The following is a 17,728-nucleotide window of genomic DNA, read 5'->3' on the forward strand; positions in this document are numbered from 1 at the left end:
TTAAGAAGTAACAGAATCAAAAGTTTGTTTGAATAGGATTGAATAGGGCTTTTTTTTCAGCTGCGACTCGCTGGAACTCTCAGGTGGGCGCCATTGCCATTATAAGACAACAAGTAAGGTGTGCACCTCTTTTTCTAGAAAAATAGCACTGGTTGTATCCAATGCTGTGCACAGTGGGACTTCAAATTCCTTTCCTTCCCCTGTTTTGGAGGGGTCATGTTATGGAGCTGATATGAACTGCCCTGAGACCTCCGGGTATAGGGCAGTATTTAAATTCATTCATTCATTCAATCAATCAATCAAAATATGGAGTGTGCACAAGGGGCTCAGGGGGATAGGAGAGAAAGTGGACATTCCAACCAAAGTGGAACCACATCAGTGAAGCCATCTAGGAAGCCCAGGACCTCCATACACACTGCCCTAGGCTTGCTCCCCAGGGAGATCACTTCGGTGCTGCTAATGCAGCGGTTTGACTTCTCCCCTGGAGGCACACTCCATTGTCTCTCAAGACAGATGGATGCCAACACAACTGGGGAATGCTCCCTGTTGTTATTAGATAGATAGCAATGCCATCTCTCTCTGTGTGTGTAATCAATATTATGTGATTTCCACAATCAGGACATAGCTGACTTCCTATGATAAACGGAAGGTTGTCAGGTTTGGTTGTCTCTCTAATTTTGTGTTATGCCATGTTCTCCCTGGCAGCAATTTTGGGTTATACCATGCCTCCATAGCAGCTTAGCTTAGGCCACACACCACATGGCAACCATTTTGGGACTCCCTCCCTCAAAACCTTCTGCCAAAACTTGAAATATTCTCACTGGTCCAAAACGCTTAGTGAGCCCTGGCATACCAGGTGACACCATAAAGAAAGACTTCTCATGCATTGCCACCAACTGTGCCTTACAAGGCAAAGGCACACACGAGTGGGGCGTAACAGCTTATCTTAAATGACAGATTCCTTGAAGGGGAGCGAGTACTTCAAGTTCTTTGGCCTCAATCTATATAGATTGTATAGAGACATACGCATGCCCGTGTGGTTGAAAAATATTCAGCCCATACACTATAGCTAGCCATGTTATCTGTCTTTGATTACCAGCAGTCACTGTTAGAATATCGGGGTAATTGCTAGTAGTACTACCGGTAGTTGCAGTAAGCTGATAAATTCCCACTTCTGTCTAGTCCAGTTCAGTCCTTCCGGCTGACTTTTCACCTTGATTGCAAAAACACAGTTATCAGAGCATACTTTTGCTTCCTTGAACTTTATCTAATTTTTTTGGTCCTTCAAATGCAAGAGTAAGAAACAAGGAAGCAGTACATTTGATTCACAAAAAAATAGATGAAGTTCTAAGCATATGATATACCAAACGGTTGTTAATTGTACTCGCTGTCATCTGGCAAATGAATGCTACAGTAGTTTCATATGTGAAATGTCAAATGTATTCATTATGCTTACATTACTACACAACACAGCAGAACGGTGCAAGAGGCTTCTCAGAATGGATATTGCCTCTCTCTCTTTTTTTGTTTCAGTTTTCATTAATCTCTTTTAGAGAAGCAACTTCTCTCCCCCACCCCCGACTCCCCCAGCTCATGATACGCTATAGCACAACCTAAACTACGGTAGTGGAATTGCATGTGAACCCTCTGCTGTTTAGATGAACAGGATTGTTGCTACACTGATCCTGGGCCACTGGGGATGAAGCACACAAACTATAGAGCTTATCTGCTTTTCAGGTGTCAGTTAGGGCTGCACATGTAGCCAGACAAAGAAAAGGGAAAAGACTATGGACTTTCCATTCCACTTCTGGATCTTTTGCATGAGTGAGAACAACAGAACCCTTGGTTTTTAAGTATTGGAGCAGAAAATTTCTGTTGACGTGAGTTGTTCCTGTATGGTAGCACATTGTTTAGGTATGTCCTCTGGCTGTGTTCTTCCTGGAAGTACCTGCAGAATGCAGGCATGTTTCATTTGCAATAGTATAATGATACTCCAGACTGTGTAAATTCACATTCCCCTTCAAAGTTGCCATCTGGATAGGAGCTTCCAGGAGATGTTTTTCTCCTGGGTAGCTACAGACTGACTTTGCAGCTGCCCTGGAGAAGCTAACCAGGAAGGTGTTCAGACTTCCCAGTGTCTGTTCCACATGGCCAAGAGACCATATCTATAATTTACAATATGGAAATGGCCTGAGATACTCCCACTGTGCCATGCTGTTCCTCAACAATTAGAAACAAGTCAGAATAATGAAGGTGGAGATGTACCTCAATAATATGAAGAGGATCTAACACACTGGAGAAACAAAGTGGAACATATTATATAGAACCTGGCAGGGTTGTTGATGGCAGCCATACAGCAGTGCTTTAAAATTCATTTATTAGTGATATTTACTGAGGCACTGAATGGGTTCTGAATTAAAACAGCATAATTAATTGATTAAAGTTTCACGCAGTGGGGAAGTGTGTTAGAGCTAAATACTGTTTCTAGCATCAGTTTGAATTAAAACCACCCTGAGCTAAAACTATCCAGAGCTAAATTAGGAATGTCTGTGAGGAGAGAGAAATGTTGACAGGTCTGAATTATCATATATCAACACAGATGTTTAAAGGAGGTTGATTCAATTTTTTTTTAAAGGGAAAAGAAAAACACTGGCACTGTAAAATATTTTTGTGAAATCTTTTTTCTTTCTAAGTGCAGCCTGTTGAATTATAGATTTACATAATAGAGTTTAAAATAAAGTAAGTCATTCACAGGCATTTGTTGCAAACCAGAACGGACAACAAACATAATTAATAACTGTGTAAATTATTTATTTTACACTATTAATTATATCATTGTTACATTATTACTTGAACAATTTATATACCACTTTCCTCTCGGAGTTCCCCAGGAACAATATGCTGGTATGTTAAATGCAGCGCCTTATTAACAGCAGAGTTCAGTTCAGGCATTTGAGATGCAGATATTTACAAGTGGAAATCTCCCACTCGTTCCTCTTTCACAGTACAGATACGTTTAGCCTGACATATTGCTCTGTGCACAGTTCTTCCCTAATTATCTGAATTAACTCTATTAGTACCATTTTTAAACTTAAAGTGCAGTAGACCTGGTGCACTTTTCCGAAATATATTTAATATTTTTGCTATAAAACCTTATCTAATACCTAAATACTTTTCTATATAAAAGGAGAAATTTACATGCTGATGAATTTTGATGTATATATTTTTTAAAAAAATTGCTGCAAAAAATGTGGAGAACTGAATCTAGATTTAGAAAGCTGAAAAAATAAAATTCTTAGATTCAGCCACGACTGCTTCCAAAAATAGATTTGTGCACAATCCACTTTTGTGAACAGGGGATGGATGAATATCTTCTCCATGCTCTAACAGTTGAATTAAACAGGGTTTTAGTTAAACCTATAAATTCTTCCCAAGCCTCAAATCTACTGATTTGGAACTTACGAGATACTAAATTAACCAAAATGGCTTTTAGTTGCTATATTGGCCGGGTGGGTTTTTCTAAAAGTGCTGCAGGAATTCATGGAGATGAGGAAGTCCACTTCAAGCATTTATGAGATTAAAGTGAAATGAAAGAACTCTGCCAATAAAATGTAAGCACCACTGTCTTCCACAATAAAAGGGAAAGAAATATAGTAACCTGAAAGCTTTATTAGAAATCCCCATCCATCAAGGCAGAGAACTGCAAGTGGGATTTACCAAGAAAATAATAGTAACCCTTTGAAAATGTATAGTGCATTTTATTTACATGCAGTTTTAATAAACTAGTAGAACATAACTAACAGTGGGGATGGGGGCAGAGAAGGCTGTCCAAGGAATGGTTTCTTGCATGTAAATTTTCATTTTTGGGGTGGTTTATGTTGAGAGTGTCAAGTTCAACTAAGTTTCAATCAGTATAGACCCATTGAAGTTACCAAACATGACTAAGTTCGGTCCATTCATGTCAGTGGGTCTACTCTGAAGTAACACTTAGTTGAATGCTGCTTAAGAATTGCAAAAAGGGACAGTGGCATTTAATGCCAGGCAATTCATTTAACCTATTGGAGTGGGTAAGTAGTAAAAAGTTAGGGAGAGGTTGTAGCTGAATGGCAGAGCACCTGCTTTGCCTCCTAATGGTCTCATGTTCAGAAATTAAAGCATCTTTCATGGCTTCAAATAATATTCATATACAGTATTAGGGAAATCATGGACATAAATGTTTATGTAAACTTATTTAGTGCAACATTATTGTCTAAAATAGAAGATTGACTGAATTACAGAATGTCTGGATACACATTCAACAGCATAGTTAGTAAACTATGGAATGAAGAAACTTAAAGATTGTGTAATATCCCTTTACCACACCAAGAAACAAATGAGTCTTTGGGTGCCTGCTGTGTTTGCCTTCAGTTTCTTGAGTCATCTTGGTAGACCACAAACTTGACCATAGCTGCCAAGTTTTCCCTTTTCTCGCGAGGAAGCCTATTCAGCATAAGGGAAAATCCCTTTAAAAAATGGATAACTTGGCAGCTATGAACTTGACATGAGTCAGCAGTGTGATGAAGCAGCTAAAAAAGCCAATGCAATTCTGGGCTGCATCAATAGGAGTATAGCATCTAGATCGAGGGAAGTAATAGTACCACTATATTCTGCTCTGGTCAGACCTCACCTGGAGTACTGTGTCCAGTTCTGGGCACCACAGTTCAAGAAGGATACTGACCAGCTGGAACGTGTCCAGAAGAGGGCAACCAAAATGGTCAAAGGCCTGGAAACGATGCCTTATGAGGAACGGCTTAGGGAGCTGGGTATGTTTAGCCTAGAGAAGAGAAGGTTAAGGGGTGATATGATAGCCATGTTCAAATACAGTGGTACCTCTACTTACGAATGTTTCTACTTACGAATGGAGCTCTATCCGCCATCTTGGATGCGGTTTAGATAGGATTTTTTCTACTTACGAATTTTTAGGTAGGGTTGCTTCTACTTACGAATTTTTTCTCCCAATGCATTCCTATGGTATTCGACTTACAATTTTTTTTGACTTACAAATGTGCATTCGGAACGCATTAAATTTGTAAGTAGAGGTACCACTGTATATAAAAGGATGTCATATAGAGGAGGGAGAAAGGTTGTTTTCTGCTGTTCCAGAGAAGTGGACAGGGAGCAATGGATTCAAACTACAAGAAAGAAGATTCCAGCTAAACATTAGGAAGAACTTCCTGACAGTAAGAGCTGTTCGACAGTGGAATTTGCTGCCAAGGAGTGTGGTGGAGACTCCTTCTTTGGAGGTCTTTAAGCGGAGGCTTGACAGCCATATGTCAAGAATGCTTTGATGGTGTTTCCTGCTTGGCAGGGGGTTGGACTGGATGGCCCTTGAGGTCTCTTCCAACTCTATGATTCTATCTGGGCACCACTCATTCTACATTTGGGTTCCAAAGAACATTCACAAACCAGAACACTCACTTCCAGGTTTGCGGCGTTTGGGAGCCAAAACATTCGACTTGCAAGGCTTTCGTCAATCAAGGTATGACTATACAGAGATTTAATGGCTGAAGGTTTGGCACTGGACCAGGGCCGTCTTAAGCATGCCCGGCGCCCTGGCGCCGTGGTGCGATGGATCCCTCCGGCGCCCCCCCCCCTGGGGCAGCCTGAGTCGCGCCTCTCAGGGAGCGCAGCGGCGCCCCTGGTGGCCTGGCGCCCCGCGCCACCGGGGGCAGGCCTAGAGCCGGCCCTGCACTGGACTTAAAAGACTCTTTCTATCTCTCTCTGTGTGTTTGTTCTGTGAAGATCTATGCCAGTGTAACATTATATCATTGGAAGTTCCTTATTTCTGAATGTCTGGTTATCCCATGGGCTATTTTGAGATAAACGAGTTCCAAAGCTTTTGTTCCATCTCCACAGGCATGTCTGGTCAATATTTTTTCTTAGAAACATGCTCTTCTCTTGTTTTCTTATCTTTTTGAATTCTTTCCTTGACCCCATAGGAGCTTAGTTGTATTTTTCCTCTACATGAGAGATGAGGACCCGTAGCCCTCCAAATGTTGCAATCCAGCTCCCATCAGCTCCAGCCAGCATGGCAAAGAGTCAGGGATTATGGGAGTTGTAGTACAACAGCATCTGGGGGACCACAGGTTACCCATCTATGCTCTGGACCTTGTCCTCAGCCTTAACCTTGTCTAGAAAACAGAAAAGTTAGCATAAGTATCAGAAAACCCAGGCGTGACCCTGACTGTCAGAACAGCTAAAAGAGGCAAAGCAAATGGGAGTGAAGCTCAGCTAAGATTCCTTATTATGCTTTTTAATTTTTCCATTTAATGGCCACCGTGAAGCAGGCATGGAGGAATTTGTGTGACACATTTTGGATATTTGACTTGGTAACTGTGAAATTACATAACTGTCAAAGGGGAGGAGAGCATTTCTAGTTAAGCAGATATTGTCAAACTGCTGAGATGGAGTCTAAGAAAAATTTCCTCTAATCAACTGATGCATACTTCTTCTCACGCTATTTTCTGTGGAAATGTGTTTCTCTTGACAAGCATGAAAAGCTGTCATATGATAGTTTATTGACTTTGCTCTGTGTTATCAGAGGCATTGCAATTGTTCAGCCTTGAGGAAGACTTATGTATATCCTGGTGCATTCTGGTCTTATTTGACTGCTGGCCATCTTCCCTCTGTTTCAGAAAAGTAGCCTACCTAAAAATAATTAAATTGTAGTTGAATTATATGGATGCCGGTTATATTTAAAAAAAATGGCAGACCTCAAATAAATGTATTTTTTTCTCCACACTAATACTGTTTATTACCATCTTCAACTTCAAACAAGCAAATGAACATAAGACATTTTCCTGCTTTCCATTTTCTGGTCTGTGGATGCTGAATATCATGTGTGAATACTATTAATGAGTGATGAGAGAAGTGGATAGGGTAGACCCAGAAAATTTTGCTGACATCCCACAGGTTAGAGCAAGCCTGGTTTTGTTTTGTTTTTTCTTTCCTGAAAGCCTGCCTAAGGCTGCAGTCCTAACACAATTGCCTGGGAGTAGGCCCCATTGAACTGAATAGGACTTATTTCTGAGTAATGTGGCTAGGATTGTGTAGTCAGTTTGCAACTATTCATTTAAAGGGGTGCTCAATGAAGTAGTAGAAGTAGAAGAGTTTGGATTTGATATCCCGCTTTATCACTACCCGAAGGAGTCTCAAAGCGGCTAACGTTCTCCTTTCCCTTCTTCTCCCACAACAAACACTCTGTGAGGTGAGTGGGGCTGAGAGACTTCAGAGAAGTGTGACTAGCCCAAGGTCACCCAGCAGCTGCATGTGGAGGAGCGGGAAAGCGAACCTGGTTTGCCAGATTACGAGTCCACTGCTCTTAACCACTACACCACACTGGTCATTCATTATATTGGTCATTCCACTAAACTAGCATCCAGCTACTACAAATGAAGTAGTTCCATTTGTACAAGGATTTCCATTTGTGCAAGAGAGCTTCCCCTCCCTTTCCTCTCTCTGTGCAGCCCTGCACCCTCCCCAGATTTTCTCTGGAAAAAAGCAAACACTTTTAGGGAGCACACAGGGAAACAAGTGTGCCAGCTTGCACCCACCATTGAAGGGGTCGGGCTGTATGCATGCCATGACATCACTCGTGCACGCTGCGTGGCATCCTGACATGTCGTGTGCACAACCGCCGTGAAATTTTACGGGGGCACTGGTCCCCTTCTTGAAAATTTGGGAGGCATGGTCCCCCGCCCCACTAGAGGGCACCTTCAGGGATTGGAGAGGAAGGGACACTCTTTAGCACATCCATAAGTCCTCAAACTAATGGAACTACTTTACTGTTTGTTGTATATGCAAATTTGTGTCATCAGCCTTCGGCCCCAAGTCTTTGGCTTGACATGCTGGTTTAAGACACTGATGCACCTGATGCCATTTTCAAAACAGAGAACATTATTCTATTTCTTTCTTGCAGACTGCAGTGGCACACTAGGAAGGAAGTCTATGTGTTAAAATAGTTTGATTCTTCATTTACGATTGCAGATTTCATTAAATAATGGCATTGAACAATTCCAGTATCTAATGAAGCCTCACTCTTAACAGGAATTTACCAGAACAAAGGGATTATTAATTGCTGGAAGATTAATTCAATCCTAGCAATGATCCCCTGACACAATGAGATTATATACCAGCTGGGAGACGTACAGAGAGCAGCCTTCCTTTTAATGACCGGCCTTATAACAGTTCATCAAATTTACAGATTACAATTCTGACAGCTCTTTGTGTCTGACAGCGTATTATATTGGCCATTCCACTAAAGTAGCATACAGCTAATGCATTTTACTTTTCTGTAATGACGAGAAAGGCATCTATTAATGCTCTGTTGGTGTTGTCAAGCATCACCGCAGCATTTCACAATCACATAATGCAGTGGAGCATTATGACATTGCTGTGGAGCTGAAGTTTATTTCCCCCTCACACTCCTTGTCCAGGTCTTACGCTGTTTTGCTGCAGCTCCTTCCTAAACCAGTTTCTCTGGGCTTTTAGCATGCTTCTTATCTTCCCTCTTGAATCCCTCATGAAGCTTTATAGATTGATTGCTTGCTTCTTCCTTTGACTCCACTTACGGGCATGCTCAGCCTACTTTATAACTGTCTGGATTTTGAAGACAGTCCGAACTCTGGAGAAGAGAAAACTCTGAATATCACTGCTTGTCCTACACAACAGTACCTTTCAATGCATTGCCATCTCTCTCTCATTGACTATCTAGATGTTTTAATGGTTTTTAGCGAATGCTGTACAAATGACAGGTTGAGAAGCAGCATGAATTGCCATGCAGTGAAGGATTCTCCAGCACACACACCCCACTCATACCTTTTGAGTTGGCATAAAGGGGGGTAACACAGGACTGAGCCTTGAATCAGCTCCTTGAAAAGGAACAGGCTCGCTTGGCATAGGAAGATAGGCAGAAGGGGGTTACCTTTTATTTGTAAATAGGCTGTTTTCGAACCTAATTACAGTGGGAGAAGGTTTCTAGTGGAGGGTTTAATGGGGCACATTAAGCCTTCCCTTCCCAACTCCAAAATTTCCCCAATTAGGCTTGCAAAAGCCTTCCTATATGGCTTCCCCCCACCACACACTCCAAGACTAAAATCTGCACAGGGGCAGAAAAAGGAGCTGGTGCTCTGGAGAGGCATGAGTGCTGCATTGGCCCCAAGGGGCTATCAGTTCCCCACCCCTTCCCTAAGACGACCGCTATTGTCAAAGCTGACCACACTGACAGTCCTGTTTTAGGATTTAGGGTCCACCTTCCCCACCTAACCATCTAATAAGTGAGCATTGTTTTTGAAGTTTACAACACCAATCATTTACTGTGTTTCTCATATTATAAGACACGTCTTATATTTATTTTTTCCTCAAAAAACACACACTATGGCTTATTTTCAAGGGATGTCTTATTTTTTTCCTCCTCCTCCTCCTCCTCCTCCTCCTCCTCCTCCTCCTCCTCCTCCTCCTGTGGCCGGCATTGCTGCTGCGCCTATCACTATGTCTTATTTTCGGGGTATGGCTTATATTCCTTGAATGCTTAAAAATCCTGCTATGGCTTATTTTATGGGTATGTCTTAAAATATGAGAAACAGGGTATTTGGCATTCCATTGCATGAGAGGGTCGCTGTTTCTGGACCACTGTCTGTTTCATAGAATCATAGAGTTGGAAGAGACCACAAGGGCCATCCAGTCCAACGCCCTGCCAAGCCGGAAACACCATCAAAGCATGCCTGACAGATGGCTGTCAAGCCTCCGCTTAAAGACCTCCAAAGAAGGAGACTCCACCACACTCCTTGGCAGCAAGTTCCACTGCCGAACAGCTCTTACTGTCAGGAAGTTCTTCCTAGTGTTTAGGTGGAATCTTCTTTCTTGTAGCTTGAATCCATTGCTCCGTGTCCACTTCTCTGGAGCAGCAGAAAACGACCTTTCACCCTCTTCTATATGACATCCTTTTATATATTTGAACATGGCTATCATATCACCCCTTAACCTTCTCTTCTCCAGGCTAAACATACCCAGCTCCCTAAGTCGTTCCTCATAAGGCATTGTTTCCAGGCCTTTGACCATTATGGTTGCCCTCCTCTGGACATGTTTCACCTTAGTACCAACTTCCTAGTGTCTGCATGGGCAGGAATACAAAAAATTACCCAGTTGTCCTTCTTAGCATAGTTTGAAAGGCACAAAGCAGCCCCTAAACACACTTTTCTCTGTAGACATTTAGTTCCTCTGCCTCCTGCTATTCTGAAAGTCTATTGAACAAAGAAAGAACGTGAATTAATATGTGGGAAATAGTCTATCTCGATGGCCTAGTATGCTTACATTTGTTCCAGCAAGGCAACAAGTGAAACCTTGTTAATGCCCCTTAGGATTTTAAAAGTGTGATTTATTGTCTGCACAGGCAATTCAGTCTCAGAGATCCTCTGCGTTTTCAGCTTTCCGAGCTGCGCCCAGGGCTTTTTGTTCCCTCATCTCCGGTAGCCCTCTCACCCACAAGACCTTGATTATTGAGTGTAAGTGCAGAGCGAGTCAACGAAAAATTTCCAAGCTCTGTCAGCTTGCCTCTGAGTAACTTTCCCATAGCTTATCTTGAGAGCAATGATGTATGATAGAAAAATGTCTCATGTGGAATTAACTCTTGAAATACATTCACTGCGAGTATTCTGAGCTCACATTTTCATTTGATTAAAAAAAGAAGAAGGCAGTTTGGAAACCTAATGTTAAAACCAGCTCCAGCTTAATCCACTTCATCTGTGGGGAAAGGGGGAGTCGTGGTGTTGTGATGTTCCCAGTTGTATAAATAGTTTAAGGCCACAGCTTAAAAAAATGCACTTGTTTTCATTTTTGATATAAATATACAAAAAAAAATCCATCTAAAATGCCTCAAGTACAACAAAAACATATTAAAATAACAATAGATTAACTGCCCTGGGAAGTCAAAACCATATTCACCTGATGCTAAAAAGATAGTAATGTTGGCACCAGACACAGTTCTTTGGGGAGGAAGTTTCATAAATAGAACGAAGCCATTCTCTTTCTAGTCACCATCCTCTCAAGTGGTAGGAGCACCTGAAGGAAACTCCCAATTGAACTCCCAATTTCCTATTTCCTTTTCTCTCCCATTTTGTGTGTTGCATAGTGAATCATAATTTCTGGACAAGACCATTTAGAAAAAAAATATTATCATTATAGGTGCTTAGCAGATAATAAGCATGCATTATCTGTGGCGCTAGTAGTATACTGCACGATTCCTATCTGTATAATCTACACAAGTAACCTTACTCTTTGGAGATCTTAAAACACAAAAAACAGTTACTTGGGGAGATTGGAGAAGCTGTGATTAAAATGTGATATTCATAAATGTGACTATTAGACATGTTATTCCTATGAAGACACCATGGAGGGCATGGTGTCCAAGAGGATCTGAGGAATCTCTGGCCTCAGATTCATTCTTCGTTGGCTCAGATAAAAATCTGAGCTGCAGAAAAACACTTGTAATGCTTTCCTTTCCATTTGTTCCCTACCCTTGCCATCCCAAATGACAATGTTTTCTCAGGACATGACATCTGTGACATCTGTGTGTTCAGTGGAAAGGAGGTTCTATGCACGTGCAAAGGAATGAACAGTCCCGTAGAGAGATTTTCTCACAGAGATGTTTCTGTGCTTTCTGAATAGTGTTGTGGGAGCAGATAAGCGCATAAGAAGAGTCTTGCTTGTTCAGACCAAATGCCTATCTAGTTCAGTATCCTGTTCTCACAGGTTGTGAGGGCGAAGACACACAAGGAGGTTTGAAGGGGAGGTTGAATGGATAGTCCGCATGGCCTGCTTTCATGTGTCAAACACTAAAGCCTAAAACTGAAAATATGCCAAACAATCACATCCCTTGAGTCTTTTCAAGAACTGGTGATAACCATATCATAGCTTGCTTCACATTGAAAATCATTGATTGTCAGAATGAAAGATGCACACACCAGAGAATTTTTATAAATGGCTAATGTGTGTGTTCTTTCAATTCTGATTGTTCGCATTCTGAATATAACTTTGTAACGTATCTTCTATGGTTATTTCTCTTTTCCCCTCCTCCATTCTTACAGGTAAATCTATTTGGAAAGCATTTTTTTTCACTCCAAATTTCAGTCCACGAGATTCCAACGGCTGCCATGATGATCATGTATGTTTTTGCTACGGAAATCATGTCACGTACCATGACCCACCATTGCTTTTTGAACTTTCCAAGGACCCAGAAGAAAAAAACCCACTGACACCAGAAACTGAGAGTCATTTCCATGAAATCATTCAAGTCATTCAGCAGGCAGTGAGCAACCACACCAAGTCACTGGCCGCGGTTCCAAACCAGCTTTCCCTGGAAAATATGTTGTGGAAGCCTTGGCTTCAGCCATGTTGTTCTTCTTTCCTCCAGTTTTGCTATTGTGACCATGAGTCAAGAGAAAACAAGAAATTGCCAGAAGCATGACATCGCTAATGTACAATCACACCGATGCTTTAGGGATAAACAAGATGAGGGTGGGGAACAGATCATACTTTGACCTAAAAAAAATGTAAGGATTTGGCCTTTCCTGAGCCTCCCGGGTGGTTCTGCTCAAATAGTCAGTGATGTGCAGTGATACTAGTGCTGTGCAAAGATTGCTCTCTCAGATTCACAGTTCCATAAACAGACTGGGCATTTTCAAGGATGCTTCCAGAGGCTGATGAAATGTACTGTACTGTATATGTTTTCAGAGGAAAGCAGGTTTCCAAGGAATGGAGCAAGTGGCAGCAACATTATTAACACAATGGGGGACACCATCTTTTTTATCCACAATGCTACAGTATCATGTCATGGTGTAGCATCATTCCCAACAAGTTATTATAGGAATATATGTCAGACTGGCTGCAAGGCCCAGATGCTTCCACCCTATTAAAATGGACAAGACATTGCTTGAGGGGAAGGTGGGGACAATTAAAGGAAGATGCTGATAAACCCCCTCTTACTCTGAAAATGTATATGCTTTTGTTGCCCCCTCCGGGGGGTGCACAATGATACTGCAAGCTCTAAATGATACCATAGTCTACAAACATATTATAGTTTAGTTTCAGAACACTTGTCAATGCAACTGTCTTTCTGGTGGCCAAATTACTTGAAGGAATGATCATAGAGGAGTCACCCAGATTCCCATTCCCTTGTTACCATATCCCTTCTACTAACTTCTGTGTCACACCACCCAATGGCATCTTATATAAAGACAAGGGCTTGCCAAAAAACATTTGTTACCTGAGGCAATGGACAAGATGCTTCGTCTCCCTAACTCCTGATTACACAGGCAGCAGAATTTTATTTCCACAGTGGTGAAAGTAGAGAGCATCCTTCGCTGAACATGAAGGCAGCAGGACAGTTTAGGGTGAGCAGGACAAGCTGTGTGGCACACCTAGACCTGTCTCCTGCTCCCAATCTCCATCACCCAGCATTTGCCTCCGAAGGTGGCCACCTCATTCTACCTAATTTTAGGGTTGGCTTTGTAACTTGAAAATGAACATACGTACTTTCTTCACAGTTTGAAAACAAAATAGGAGAAAGCATCAACTTATGACTAGGATGAATAATATCTCATTAGATGGATTGGTGCTGTTGGAGAATGGCTGATAATATTAATTATTCACAATCATCTCTGAACAACGTTATAATAATACCGAAGCACTTTATGTTACAACACGATACATTTTAATTATTTTGTAGTGCAGAGTGCCAAAACGCATAGCTATTTGTAAATCTCTTACCTAACTAATGCAAATTATTCAAACTATTGGGTCATATATAGTGGCTTTTGGAAATGAGATTCTTAGGGCATGGACAGTGCATGGCTACTCAGGAGTAAGTGCTATGGAGTTCAGTGGAGCTTGCTCCCAAATATGTGCACCTAGGAATTCAGCCTAAGGGAAAGGGAAAATTAATAAGCACTTATTTTAAAAGTCTAAACGTAAAACTGCTCATTTTGTTGAAATTAAATAATGGCCATATCATAATAAATTGACAGATGCTGTGATTATGAAGCCTCTCTTAATAGTTTACAGAGAAATATCATAGTAGACAAACAGGTTGCTATTGGATGAGTTGTTCTTATCCAAGATAAAGGATGGGAGAGGATAGGAGAAAAGAAAGGAAGTAATAGCTGATAAAGTGGTTGCAAAAAAGAGCAGAAAGGCCTAAGAAAGGGAGGCTGGTAAGGGGTTTGATGGGTAAGTGGCTCATCCAAATTGAGCAGAGTCATTGCTGCTCCTTCATAGCCTAACCCTTTGCTGCGATCTGTATTTAATAAACCATGGGCCTAGTTCAACCCCACATACTTGTGTATTGTGCCTGCTCCGGCTACAAATCTGTGGCTTTAGGCTTCCAGTAAACAGTGTTATGTACAGAGGCCGTGTTGCTCATTGAAACCCCAGTGCATTGAGAACCCAGTGGTTCTCAAGCTTTTTTCTCTGTGCCACACTTCCATAAGAAATTTTTTCTCGCACTGCACCAATTTTTTTATTGATAATAAATTGGAAAACAAAAAGAATCAACTCCTAGCAGTGCTTGATTTATAACATAGAACACAACTACTTTATAGTTTTCTCATGGGACATCCATAATAAAATAGAAAGCCATGCAGCTACATGAGAACAGGAACCATTCCCAAAATATAATTATAAATTCTCTTACATTTATACCTTAAGTATGTATACAAGCTCGATGAGCTGACTTTTGCTGTGTAATCTCATGTATATTTGGTCTGATTTGAGACGAACCAATTCTCATTTCTTCATCAACACGAAGCTTTTCTCTTTTCTGATCTTGCATGTTTGTCAGTGTTGAAAATCCCTGTTCAAAACAATACGGAGAATTGTGAAAAATAGCCAATGCTATTGAAGAGATGCAGGGATACTGCCCCCCCCCCCCACCAAAGTAGGTAAAAGTAAAGGAACCCTGGACAGTTAAGTCCAGTCAAAGGCAACTCTCAGGGGTGGCACTTATTTCTGCTTTCAGGCCGAGGGAGCTGGTGTTTGTCCACAGGCAGCTTTCCGGGTCATGTGGCCAGCATGACTAAACTGCTTCAGACACAATAGAACACCATGTTACCTTCCCGCCACAGTGGTAGCTATTTATCTACTTGCACTGGTATGCTTTCAAACTGCTAGGCTTAACCTAATCAGCAAGCCCAAGAGGCTCGGTGGTTTTTAGACCACAGCGCCACCTGCTATATTTACTATACTATACTGGAATGTTTAAATGTTTCTTTTATGTTTCTTTTATTGTCCTTGAATCATCCCACCACACTTCTCAGAACCACTGCCTTAACCTAAACCACGGGTCAGCAACCTTTTTCAGCCATGGGCCGGTCCACAGTCCCTCAGACCATGTGGTAGCCCGGACTATTTTTTTTTTGAGGGGGGGGGGGAATGAACAAATTCCTATACCCCACAAATAACCCAGAGATGCATTTTAAATAAAAGCACACCTTCTACTCATGTAAAAACATCAGGCAGCCCCCACAAATAACCCAGAGTTGCACTTTAAATAAAAGGACACATTCTACTCATGTAAAAACATGCTGATTCCCGGACCGTCCGTGGGCCGGATTTAGAAGGCGATTGGGCTGCATCTGTTGCCTACCCCTGACCTAAACCAAAGCTTTCCAAACTGTGTGTCATGACATGTTAGTGTGTCAGCTGCAGTGTGTAGGTGTGTTGTGCAAATGCTCCCCACGCTCCTCCTGGGGCTGGAAAGGGGTTAGTTTAACCTCTGGTTTGCTAGGAAAACTGAATTACCGGTACTGTGTCGTGAAATTATGCATGTCTAAAAAGTGTGCACCAACATGAAAAGTTTGGAGAGCTCTGACCTAAACCCTTCTTGTTCCAGATGCACACCAGGCAGGTATTTATGATATCACAAAATAATTCTGGGATAACCAATGCAGTCTTTTTATATATTGCCATTGAAACATAGGTGGCGACCATTCAGCTTGCTTGAATGCTTTATTTAATCACAGGATACATTGACTACATGGAGCCTTGATGTTTGTTTTCTCTTCTTGCCAGAATTGTAAGTGCTTTCCTGCTGTTATCTGTGTATAGATGGCAGTAGGTGTTTAAAAAAGGCATTGCGCACCTTCTTAGCTTATTGTGCTTACAGCCAACAAAAGTAAACAACAACAAAAGCTGTATTTCTTTGGAAAACCCACTTGCACTTGTTGAAGCAAAAAAACAAACATGTTGTGGATTCTCCCTCTGGTCTTCCTGACATTCTACTTGGAAAACAATACCCCAGTTTGATGCATAACAACATGCACCAAGCAAGAAATTCCCATTATATATATATATATATATATATATATATATATATATATATATATATATATATATTTAAAGGCACATTTATTTCATTTGCAAAGCTTCAGGTCAAATTCCAATCAAGTTCAGGTACCTGTATTTCTTCCAGATGCCAATGTGTATGTCATATATAACTTATATATGATATGATTAGTGAGCTTTTCCTTAAAGTCTTTATTCTAGGGAGCTCACAAGGCTGAAAGACTAACTGTGCAATTCAATCCATGTCTACTGAGAAGGAAATCCCATTAAGTACTGTGAGGCTTGCGCCCAAGTCAGTGGGTATAGGATTGCAGCCAAGAGATTGAAATTGGTGAGCTTTTTCATTCTTGTTTGTTTGTTTTTTTTAAAAAAAATTAAAACAACAATCTTTACTGATGGTCAAAATATGCATTACATAAATAAAAACAAAACAATATATAACATTGATGAATAAATAAAACTTCAGTACATATTGTGTATTCATTGTCTGAGCCTTTATTTACCTCCCCCTCCCCCCTTCCCTCCCAGTACTGTCTCCCCCTCTACTTCTCAGCCTTCACTATGCTATGCAATAAATTTGCTATTTTTGTCTACACACTACAATTTTTTTGATTGGTGGTAATTTTGATCCTCCTTGATTCTTTCTTAATCTTCAATTTCTTTTTTTTCCCCTTCCCCCCTTTTTCTATCTCTCATTTATTTGGGCCTTTAATATTCTGGAAAGAGATTTGGCCTTTCCACCTGGCACTTAATATATTCTATAAACAATTTCCGATTTTTTTCCACTTTCTTCTTTCTTTATCCCTTTAACTTCCTCATATTTTATTGCCATATTGTAATACATGAATAATTTGGTTTGCCAATCCTCCTTATTCGGTATCTTTTGGGACTTCCAATCCTTCGCTGCTGTTGTGGCATAACTCACTAGACATCAATCTTTTGGTTTAATATCTTCCCCCAGCATACCTAAAATAAAAATCTCCAGGTTTTTCTTAAATGAATATTTCAGCATTTTCTTCAATGCTCTGTATATCTCTTCCCAAAACACCTTGATATCTTTACACTGCCACCACATGTGGATGTAGGAGCCGATTTCTCTGTGGAGCTTTTTCATTCTTGTTAGTGCTTACATTGTATTATTCTCTTTGTGTAAATTCTGTTGCCTGTTTTTAACTTCATTTCAAAATAAAATGAAGAAGAAGAGGATAAGAAGAAGTGGTGTGAGCTGGGGCTTCGTTTGTCAGAGGTTTGCTTGATTTAACATTTGATTTTAGCATTTCTTAAGCCTTGTTTTCAAAGGCCTCTGCAGCACCCTGTCCTGAATAGTCTTCCCAGCTCCATGCTAGAGATTCTA

General features: G+C 41.0%; 1 protein-coding gene across 5 annotated transcripts in view; it reads left to right on the forward strand.

The window, feature by feature from the left end:
* The window catches only part of STS (steroid sulfatase), a 95,515-nt gene extending 79,144 nt beyond the window's left edge, over positions 1-16,371 (forward strand). For all 5 annotated transcript variants that reach the window (XM_060273483.1, XM_060273480.1, XM_035116354.2 and 2 more), the window contains one exon: positions 12,123-16,371. In XM_060273483.1, the coding sequence (XP_060129466.1) occupies positions 12,123-12,502 (380 nt within the window). In that variant the 3' untranslated portion in view covers positions 12,503-16,371. The remainder of the gene's footprint in view (positions 1-12,122) is intronic.
* Positions 16,372-17,728: the final 1,357 nt, after the last annotated feature.

The sequence above is a fragment of the Zootoca vivipara genome, chromosome 4, assembly GCF_963506605.1.
Source record: "Zootoca vivipara chromosome 4, rZooViv1.1, whole genome shotgun sequence".
NCBI classification, from domain to species: domain Eukaryota; kingdom Metazoa; phylum Chordata; class Lepidosauria; order Squamata; family Lacertidae; genus Zootoca; species Zootoca vivipara.